The sequence below is a fragment of the Cupressus sempervirens genome, chromosome 11 (assembly GCF_028749045.1).
Source record: "Cupressus sempervirens isolate cs-2001-9-10 chromosome 11, ASM2874904v1, whole genome shotgun sequence".
Lineage (NCBI taxonomy): Eukaryota > Viridiplantae > Streptophyta > Pinopsida > Cupressales > Cupressaceae > Cupressus > Cupressus sempervirens.
In genome coordinates, this window is record NC_143128.1 from 347,489,582 (window position 1) to 347,501,509 (window position 11,928).

The following is an 11,928-nucleotide window of genomic DNA, read 5'->3' on the forward strand; positions in this document are numbered from 1 at the left end:
AGATTAATGCTTTACGACATTAACTCAAACAATCAAAATTGACCCAACAAAAAATCTCACATGAACTTTAATCCATCTCAGTTACCACATTTGTATTTATCTAAAACCTTACTTATATAGATATCAATCTTCAATTTCAAATTTACGTAAGGTTTGCTTATTTTCCATGGAACGATAAAATGCCACCTATATTCCTAGCATATTCTCTCATATAGCTTGAATATCTTAAAACTTTCAAAAGTAAAACAAACATTATCTTAGAAGTCATCTATGGTCTTGGCTCTTGACAAAGCCAGTTGGAACTCCACCATTGTAACGTTCACGGAACGTTATCTTCATAGTTGTGGCCCATAATCCATGGTTTCACAGCAAACGTATTGCTCACCATTGCCCCAATCACTAATATCGCCAGAGGATTCCAGTGAATGCCTGAAAACAAACAAAACCATTCACTTCGTCTGTAACATTTGGATTTAGTTGCGATTAACCCCACCTTTCATCCAATGGACTGAAATACCAATAAAGATTTACACTTTACATGGTTGGCCCTGCAAATTTCAGTTATTTGAAATGATGAGACAAAGTTAAATGTTTCGGTGAGGACAAGAAAATTAATTAATACAAACCTGAATATAATCGAGATTTCCCATCTATGAAGAATGTTCGATCATACAATCGTTCTATGCAAGTTAACAAGAAAACCAGCCTTGCACGTTCGTTTTGGAGTAAATCGTGTTGCTTAGAACTTATATACTCTGACAGATAACTGAATCATTAAACATTCTTGGTTTCTAGAAAATTTGGTTTCTACTGCCCTGCAAATCAGCAAACAAATTCCAAATTGCAGCAGACATGTGGGCATTCAGAGTTGATAGAATGTTTTGTGGAATTGTATTTATCATTCTCTCATCTTGTCTCAATTCTATTTCACCATGCAATGGATCCACAAGCTTGAATACCCAAATGGATCAAGATGGTCCTTGTGAAACAGGGTTCAGATGCATTAACAGGAGGATTTTAAAGCAGTGTTCAGACAGGAATTTGTATGTAAAAATGGATTTGAGTACAACGGGGCCCCTTGAAGATGAACAGTTCGTGAATGTGACAATCCAGGGGATGTTGAATCCCAAGGATGATGATTGGGTTGCCATGATTTCTCCTTCAAGTGGCAAGTATGGAATTTCAATTACACCAAACTCAATGCTGTATATGAGATTTTTATATGTTTCAAGGGGAAGAAATTCGTGCTAAATTTTATAGTTGTAACAAATGTTTTACAGCATCACCAATTGTCTTTTGAATGGCTTCCTGTACATTGAAACTGGAGATTTGCAATCACATCCTCTGTTGTGTCACTATCCTGTGAAGGTAAATCCTACTCGCTCCTCTTCAATGGTAAAAAATAATTGAAGTTTAGAAAAATGTTTTAGAAAGAAACCAAAATCCTATTCTTCTTCTATGGTAGAAACGCAATCTCATATTTCGAAGAATGTTTCTGAAAGAAATCAAAATAGTGTGCTTCAGATTGTATTCTGTAATCTATCATCTATAAGAGGAATATTTTAGATTGCACTATATTATTAGGTCTTCCAATACTAATTGTAAATATAGATGTATTCTTATTTCTAATGTTTTGGATCATATTATATGATCTGTCATCAGGATGGAAGAGAATCAAAGAGAACAAATTGATGATGATAGATCATGTAGTATGATCCTAAATGTTATTATACAATCAAATTCAGAAGTAAGAATACAAGAATACATTGACATGGATTGCAAAAATCTGATATAAGGTAAAAGCAATTGAGGCAAAGATTAAATTGAACTTCCATGATTTAGAATAAAGAGATGATTTTAACTGGATAAAATGCATGATGGCAGTCCCAGTTCATGAAGAATGATCCTTCCTACACATCATGCAAGAAAAGCAAATGCGAAAAGAAGAAGGGAGGGCGTTGTGTGGAGAAGACATGCAGTGGAACTGTAACATTCCACATTGTGAATATACGCACGGACATAGAGTTTGTTCTTTTTGGAGGGGGTTATGAGAAGCCCTGCATCCTTCATAGGTCTCAGCCTCTCAAGTTCTCCAACCCAAATATGCCTCTTTATTCACATCTCTCAAGCATAGAATCCACAGCCTCCTCTGTAAGAAAATGATGGTTTTCATCTTCATACTTTATACTAATGGTTATTATCCACTATGATTTACATGATCTTCACAGTTCATATACCTGTCTCTGAATGGTATTCCATTTTGGGGGTTATAGATGAGAGTAACATGGATCAGCGGAAGCAATAGCAGCCAGTTTGTACAATATGGGCCTGGAATTATGTCCAAATCCAATGTCACTACTTTCACTCAAGATGATATGTGTGGTGAATACTATGAACCTTTCATAAATTCTCTTTTCAACCTCATTTTGGAAAACAAATTCTTTGCTTATGGTGGCCATTCTGGATTATGAAAGTTGTTTTTGACAATGGTTCTTGTAGGTAGCCGGCTCATTCCAAGCCCAGCTAAAGACTTTGGGTGGCATGATCCAGGATATATCCATACAGCCATAATGAATGGACTTCATCCTACATCTAATTATGTTTACAAATATGGAAGGTCTATAGCATTTTTAACTGTTTTTTGAAGGTTATGTTTGAAGGTTAAATTATATTTCTTGACTTGCAAATCTGAAATCCTCCTGTAATCAGCGATGATGTGGGGTGGAGTAACACTGTGGAATTTTCTACCCCTCCTGCAGCAGGTGCAAGTGAGCTTAGATTTCTTTCCTTTGGGGACATGGGCAAGGCTCCTCTTGATCCATCTGACGAGCATTACATTCAGGTATACAAAAATCTTTATATTTTGGTTGGAAGGGAGGATTTTATATTATCTACTAGTTTAGCTTCTGCTTGCCTTTGCTTGTTTATGAATAAACTTCAATTTAAATGGTTGTCTTAATCTTTCTAAGAAGACGCTCTCACTGATTGAAATTGGGCAATTCAGATGACAAAGGTTCTCCTCTGTTTAATTTTGCATAGCCCATTGCTTAAATCTAACCCTTTTGTTACTTCATCTTTATGCCAATTACACTTTGTAGATGTATCTCTATACCACGCTCCCTTTTCCACTTCTTGATTGAATATTTTACCATCCTTTATTCATTATTCATCAAGAAGAAATGTTTGTGTGACACCGAAGTTATTGGCAGCCAGGGTCACTGGGAGTTATAAAGGCCATGGCAGAAGAAGAAGATGTGGATTCTGTGTTCCATATTGGAGATATCAGCTACGCAACGGGGTTTCTTGTTGAATGGGACTTCTTCCTCCATATGATATCTCCACTTGCTTCCCATGTATCTTACATGACTGCCATTGGCAACCACGAAAGGTTATCAATTTTACTTTATTTTGGTTATCAATTTTACTTTATTTTGGATAGATTTAAGTATTTTTTATGGGTAATGCATCAAAATCAAGATTAATTATTATTATGTGTTGTGATTAATTATTATTATATGTTGTGATTAATTATTCTTATTTGTTAAATTAAAATAGACTAAAATCTAAGACCTCCCAGATATAAGACTCACAATTTACCATAATATGATTTAAGTATTATACATAGCTTCAAATGAATATATTCTTAAAGAAAGAAAGAACTATGTTCATAATTGTACATAGCTTAAAATGAAAATATTCCTAATGAAAGAAAGAACTATGTTCATAATTGTGAACTACAGAGATTTTCCGGGCAGTAACTCGGTATACGAGTTGACAGACTCTGGAGGAGAATGTGGAGTTTCTTATGAGAAATACTTCCCCATGCCGACACTTGCTGAGGACAAGCCATGGTATTCAATCAGTCAAGGACCCGTGCATTTCACAGTTATGTCTACCGAACATAACTGGACTGTGGGTAGTGAACAGGTACTCAATTTCTAATCTTTATTTAGAAAACAATTCGGTTTACTATCTTTCACAAATCTGAATTTGTAGACTACAAAAGAAATTGCTCGATTGTTTTATGAAAGCTGACATAATATACTATAAGAAGAATTATCAAAAATAATAGGCTTATGGTTAGTCATAGTGATTGATTGGTGTGCCTAGTCAATGTTCTAGATTAAAGTTGTAAAGGTTCGATAGCTATTATAAATTATGATGTAAACAATTCTTTAATATTAATAAATTTATAGTCTCTTTATGCTTTTGGTTTAAAAAAAAAAATTTAAATAGGCATAGTGCTATTCATTTTTCTTTGTGTTTCACTTTTGAGAGCATCGTCTCAATGTAAGTTGTGCTAATTTGTGCTAATGTTCGATTCATTTTTATTAGAGATGAGTTCTTGTGAACCACTATTCATGAAACATGACAGTGGAATTCGATAGCGATATTATAATAAACATGTTTTTCAAATATCTTAATAAAGGTATGGTAGATCATTGATGGGACTGATTATTGGATTTCAGTATGAATGGATAAAGCATGACTTGGCTTCTGTGGACCGCAAGCAAACTCCGTGGCTTATTTTCACAGGGTAAGATAGATGGTTTAAACAATATACTGTAGACATTGATTTGTGTAGGTGGTTCAGTTTAAATCATAGTGATATTGATTTGTTTAGGTGGCTCAGTTCAAATAATATTGATATTGATTTATTTAGGTGGTTCGTCTTAGATCATATTAATATTGATTTGTTTAGATTGTTTAATTTATCACATTGAGAGTTAATCTTATTAAAAGTGATTTAAAATGAACCACCTAATCTGAACCATAAGATAACAATCTTTCCTTTGTCCCACGCAAGTAAACTTAGAATCAATGATTGCCATATTAACAAAAAGGTGAATCTTGTTTGGAAAACAACAGCCATAGACCCATGTATTCAAGTATAGATGAAGGATTGATATCTGTTCCTAGCGTAGACGACCAATTCGTTTCAGCCATTGAACCACTTCTTCTCAAATACCAGGTTAGAAAGCTGATTGCTCTATTCTTGTCCTTCAAAATTGTAACTTTTATTGAGCTAACAAGAAATTTTTACAGGTAGATTTGGCATTGTGGGGCCATGTTCACAACTATGAGCGTACATGTGCTTTATTTCAGAGTACCTGCAAATCTCTTCCAGAGAAGGATGTGAAGGGCATAGATACGTATTCTGCCATCAATTACAGTGCGCCCATTCATGCGGTTATTGGGATGGCAGGATTTTCTCTCGACAAATTTCGATCCGATGTGAGTAATTCTTTAATGCAATAAGCTTGAAAAGATGTAATTAACTTATGAAATGGGAACTTATGTATATATATATTTTTTTAAATAGCACATTCTATGTTTGAACTTATTTAGAATGTTTATCTGAAATCACAATGAAAGAAACTAGGGGAGACAATCTGGTAGTTCTTTAGGCTAATTTGGGCACTTAGAACTAAGTCAACATTTGTCAATTCTTAAAATTAACATTTGGTCTCAAATCTGTTATTTTTACCTCCCAATAGTAGTTTTCCAAAAAAATAGTACTTTTTGCACAAATGAACCAATCAACATCCAAAAAAGATATAAATACATGTATGATCAGCTATTAGTACATATGCTATCATTTTTTTAACTTTTTATGAGAGATGTGGCTGTCATGGAATGTAGGCAGTTATTAGATTGTATTTTCACATGTATCATTTATACAAATCCTAGCTAAAAATCTTTATTTGAACTTATGAAAAAAAAGAGTAAATTGAAATATTTAACTTCAACTCAATATTTTTTATTTATTGGGTTGTAAAGATATTACACGTTGTTGAATATAGGCTGATAGTTGGAGTTTGGTACGCTTCTCTGAGTTTGGGTATTCTCGTGTTCATGCGACCACACACCAATTGTTATTTCAGGTGATGGAACTTTCCCTTTTTTGTTTTTTTCTCAATGAGAATGAAATATCTTGTGGGGATGGGCTAATCTCCAGAGAAAATGCACTAAAGACGAAACAATTTTTTTTTTAAAAAAAAAAATCCAGCTATACCATCCTTTTTTGCTTACACCGATTTTTTTTTCATTTTGGATTTTGCAGTTTATAAATTCTAAGACAAGAGAAGCAAGGGATACATTCAAAATTATTAAGTATTCTTCTGTCATTTAGAGGGATTGATGACTTTTGTCATTACTTCAAGATTACTTCAAGCTCATAACTTTAATCTCCTAATATTTCTAAATGCATAGACTAAATGATTGATTGATTCTATTTCTTTCTTGTAGCAGCTCTTAAACAACAAGTGAAGGAGCAAATTAAGTTTAATAAAAATTATTTTTGACTATTTAACTATTTTAGTCTACAAGTTAGTGTTGTTTAAGTTATTCTCTCTTGATTTTTATCATAAAAGGAGGAATTCAAGAAGCATATTATTTATTCTAAGTGAAAAATTATTAGATGACATTCTTTTAACAAAATTAGGACAATAGCTCTTCTTTGATTTCAACACCTATAACATTGGAGAGGGGAAGAGTGGTCATTGATGGAATAGTTGTGATGATATTTACGATTAATAAAAACTTATTAGTTAAATGATACTATAAATGTATAAGTATTGCAATATTAGCATTTGCATTCATTAGATTTAATCTGATCTAATGGCAATACTTGATTTTCTTTTCCAAAGAGTTTTTGTTGATGTTTTTATATAATTTAATAATAATAAAGTGTTTTTTGTCCAAGGTTTTTGATACTATGTTTCTATTTACATGTTAGATCGTTACTTTCAATTAGGTTGAACACTTTAGAAATGATGGTGAGTAACAAATGGTTTATCTTTTAATAAATCAAAAGTTAGATCAAAATGTAACTAGAGAGTTGTTGATTTATTTAAGATTTTAAATTGAATTTTGTTCAATATATATTATCTATTGAGCTTCAATCCATTAGGAATTTAATTAAGAAAATGAGATCCTCACATTCTAGCATATTATTTAAAGGTGTTTTTACATGTTGGTCCCTGCAATTGTTTGGCCATTGATTATAAGGACAAGTAAATATAAAAGAGTGTGGATGATGAGATTGGAGAGATTTCAAATTGTATTGTGAAAGATTGAGTACATAAAGGATTTAGGGTGTTATCCAATATTTTGGGAACATTGAGGAAAGAGAAAGAGAAACCTTCAAGCATAAACTTCAAGAGAGCCAAAATCACATTAGCACGACCCAAAATAGATGTAGGGGTGTCAATACTAAACCCAAGACATTTCAAACATGTAATCTAAAGAATTTTCAAGATCAAGCAACACTGAAGGATGGGGGGTTAGTACTGTTGTAGCGCTTTTAAACTAATTCCACAGTTTATAACTTAACCATATACAACCATAAATCACAACACATAAAAGTAAAGCTCACATCAAAGAAGAACTTGTAACACCCTGATCTATTCTCAAGAAAACCCTAGCCAAGGGAAAACTTTGGCGAGAATTAAACTCACAAGATTATGCACTAATATGGAATTATCTCTACATGATATTCGACCATGTTAAGATTCATTACATAGAAGACTCACACATGAGTCCCTATTAGGTGACAAGACCTTGTTTGAGGGACCTACAACCCTATTAGGAGTTTGAGAACAAAAAGAGATCTCATTTCTCTAGAATGAAGGTTACATCCACCTTTTGGACTCACTCTCTAAATACAATGAAAGTATTACATCAAAATGAACTAATGCATAACATCTCAATGTCTTATTAGTTCCATTGAAGTATGCATCTTCTCTTATATATAATTCAGCACCAAGGCCCACACAATACATCATCACATCACATTCCATATATGCTCACATGCCAAAAGATATTTTCCTTATACCCTTGTGATTTATTAGTTTAGTTGACTTCACCAACCCTTTACAAAATGTGTTTGTTCAATTCCAAAATACAAAATTGAACCACATTATCCTGGATGCCATCCCATTATTGCTAAGAAATCGAATTGACAAGGCAATCAATTAGCTAAGCCAAAATACCTGATCTCACAAATTATTCTAAAACTTGATCATACTCTAGAACTATTCAACCTCACATCACCAAAACAAATGGTATTCATCATATTATCACAAATGACCATACCAATAGCTTATATGCTATAAATATGTATCTCACTTTTAAAAAGTTGTAGCCTCATCTGATAACTTTGATTTTGATCACTAACCAAAACTATTTGACTGATCTGTCTTGTATTCTCTTCTTGGAATTTGGTGACATTTTTCACATTCAAACCTTAAAAAATTTGACTTTCAACCCAAGTGATCATGCAAATGAGATATGTTTTCATCAATAGTAATATCTCATTATTCATCTAACACTTGCTTGCCAATAATATCCCCATTTTACACTGATAACAACACAATGAAAAATGACTAGGTGTTCAATGCCAAATAAAAAATGCTCTTATTTAAAGCTTGATATATCAGTGCTCCCCCCTTACAATATAAGTTGTACAAGTATATCATTTTTCACTCTAACTCTCCCCCTTTGACATCAATGACAAAGGCCCAAGATGTGAGACATATTCTACTTATGGCTCAGTAAGTGAACAAAGATGGAGGACTAGAAAGTTGCAACTTGTTTTTTCTCCAATATAAGCCATGGTGCAATCACACTATATTGTGTGCACACAGTAGGTCACATGTGTTATGGCTTGGGTTGTTTGAGTCTCAAGCTTTGAGAATTGAAAGCATGACGCATGCGAACTATAGTGCATGCATGCTATGTAAATTTCTTAAATAAATACATTTATATGTAAATATCCCTTCTAAATTGGCAAGTAAAATCCATCAAGCACTATCTTGAGCCAAATTTAGCATTGGGATGATGCATAAAATGTAACATTTAAGTATAAGTTGTATACTCTTCTTTCTCTTCCTTTCCTATACTTAAGTGACATTTTATGAAGATATACTTTCAAGATGTTTGAGAGTGGTTTCAACTTTATAGGAGATAAGATAAAGATTATTGGTTTTGTGGGTTCTTAAGAAATTTTGGACTTAGCCGAATTTTAAGAATTAACACATTATTGTCAACATGATTTGTAGTTAACTAGTTAGGATCATTACTCATTGCATCGATTATATACTATTTCTAGTTTGGTAATTGACATGCATATTTAACTATGTTGAGAGAGAAGTGGGGGGGTGGGGGTGGTGATAAGGGGGGATAGATTGATAGAGAGATAGAGAAGGTGAGAAGGGGGAGGGAGATAGGGGGAGAGAACACATTACTAATTATAGGGTATACTTTAGGGTTTTATGTGGTTGTAACATATTCATAAGGAGTCATTATGGTTCCTAAATGGTAATGGGTCCCAGGTGGTCCTATGACCCCTTAAGATCCATTACAACTCCTTAGTAGACATTAGGACCCATAGAAGCCCCTTAGGACACATTGGGACCTCTTAGGGCCCCTTACAACACATTAATCATTATTGGATATTAACGTTTTCTCATGTGTCCTAATACATTCTGATGTTTCCTAAATGGTTTTAATGGGTCATAAGTGGTCATAAGAACCCTTAGGACCCATTGTGACCTCTTGGAACCCATTCATACCCATTAGCAAACATTATGACCCCTTATAACACATTAATCATCGTAAGATACACTTTAGGATTCTAATATGTCATAATTAGTACTAATTTGTCATAAAGTATTTTAGTGGGTTCCAAGTGGTTCTAGAAACCCTTAGGACTCATTACAACCTCCTAAGACACATTACAACCTATTATGATTGTTAGGAATAAGGTGTCTCAACCTTGGATAATTCCTATTCTTATTATTTGTTTTGTAAATGTATTTTTTGCAAATAATGTAATTAAGTGTGAGTGTGCATGTCTAGTTGGCATGTTGATGTGTCACTCCACTTGCATGTGTCAGCATCTTGAATTTTATATAAGGAGATCATGACTAAAATGGTTATGATGGATTCCTATGATGCGTAAGAGCTATCTTTGGAAGATTTGATGATAGGTGAAGACAATAAGACATGTGGCAATAGATCATCAAGTACTGTACACTCGAGTCTCTATCTAGCACGTGAAAAAAAATTTGGGTTCCAATTTTTTTGGAGAATGGTAAAACCCTAATATTATTCTTCTTTGGAAGTTGCCCTAAAAATGGAAAGTGCATGATATAAGCATTTTTAGGGTTGTAGATAGGAGAGAGTGAAAAACTGTATTTGGTTGTTGCTACTGAATCGATCTTCTGTGTCCTGAAAGAACTTGCACTGCAAGTGTGTTGTAACCTTTGTGTTGAAGATAATACATTGTGTAGGTTTTGGAGGGGTGGGGTTGTTTTACTGAAAGGTTTTTCCCCATTGGCATATCTTTGTGTTTATGTATTTTCTTTCTCTATCTGTTTTTTGTATTCATGGTTGACTGCAATATTATTGTTTACATAATATCGAATATGAAATTTTAAGGATTTAATAGGAATTTGCACAATACATTCCTTGAGGGATTAGTGTAGGAAGTTGTTTTAGTACCTCAGTTTCCTTACAATGACACATTAAGACCCCTTAAAGCATACTAATCATTGTCTAGGACACACTTTAGGGGTCTCATATGTCCAAATGGGTCCTAAGGTTTCTTGATGGGTCATTAGGGACCCATTATGACACATTAAGTTCCATTATGACCCATTAGCACACTTTAGGTAACATTAGAACCTATTACCACCCCTTTTAACACATTAACCATCGTAGCACATGCTAATATGTCCTCAGGGGTCCTACTATCTCATAAGGGGTCATAACTTATCTTATGTGGTTTGACGACCCATGAGGACCCCTGAGGATGCACTAGGACCAATTAGAACACATTAGAACCCATTAATACCCCTTAGACCAACTTAAGGGGCATATGACACACTAATGGGTTATATTGTGTCTTAATTGGTCCAAAAGTTTCCTAAGGGGTTCTAATATATTTTAAGTGATCATATGACCCATTAGGACCCCTTATGATACATTAGGGGCCATTAGAACACATAAGAACCAATTACAACCCCTTACAACACATTAACCATGATAGCACACACTAATGTGTCATAAGGGTTTCTAATGGATTCTAAGTGGCTATAACGAGTTCTAACCATGTGTCCTAGTTGGTTTTAAGTGGTCCTAGGTAATGTATCATAAGGGGTCATAATGGGTCCTAATTGGTCTTAAGACCACTTAGAGCACATTAACCACTATAGGACACATGATTGGGATGTAAATGATTCTAATGTATCATTAGGGGTAACAATGGATCCTATGTGGTCCTAGGACCCATCATGGCCCACTCAACCACTTAGGACACATTAGGACCATTTATGACATATTAGAACCCATTAATGCCCCTTAGAGCACATTAAAAGGTACATGAGGGTATGTGCAGGATCATGGTGTACCAAACTATGGCCTTAAGTGGCAGTGAAAAATCAGTAAATCAAGTTTATGTCAACTTGACACATAATTTTGAAGTGGTTATGGACTTTATATCAAAAAGTTGTAAGAAAATAATTTGTAGAAAATTGAATGTACTTTCTAAACTACTAGGCCTTATCAGGAGAAAAAAATAATTGATTGGTCAAAAGTTTGAATTTTAATGCAGTACTAAAAAAATTTTAGGGCGAAAATAAAAAGTAGGTGTATGTCTGACCACCTTAATCAAAATCAAATCATAATATTTTTTTAATATAATTATAGATATGAAAATTAGACTCATGCCCGGATTGATGCATATTTTTTGATATTTTTATTCCAAATAAATAATTAAATATGAATTTTCTACCAAAACTTATTCAGATTAAAAAAAGTCCCGTGTTTGACCACCCTAACTAATAGAAAATTTGATCAAATTTTTTTTTTTTTTTCTTATACTAGGCGAAGTATAGAATGTGATGCAACTTTTAGATTTAAAAA

At 33.6% G+C, this 11,928-nt stretch overlaps 1 protein-coding gene across 1 annotated transcript; it reads left to right on the plus strand.

Annotated features, from left to right (window-relative positions):
* The first annotated feature begins 432 nt into the window (after positions 1-432).
* LOC149529512 (putative inactive purple acid phosphatase 24) lies at positions 433-6,313 on the plus strand. Its single transcript, XM_089808686.1, has 13 exons — positions 433-1,172; positions 1,281-1,368; positions 1,885-2,151; positions 2,274-2,382; positions 2,500-2,617; positions 2,710-2,842; positions 3,210-3,388; positions 3,741-3,927; positions 4,470-4,537; positions 4,870-4,972; positions 5,047-5,235; positions 5,805-5,885; positions 6,065-6,313. The coding sequence occupies exons 1-13, from the start codon at positions 853-855 to the stop codon at positions 6,131-6,133; spliced, it is 1,911 nt and encodes a 636-aa protein (XP_089664812.1). The 5' UTR covers positions 433-852; the 3' UTR covers positions 6,134-6,313.
* Positions 6,314-11,928: the final 5,615 nt, after the last annotated feature.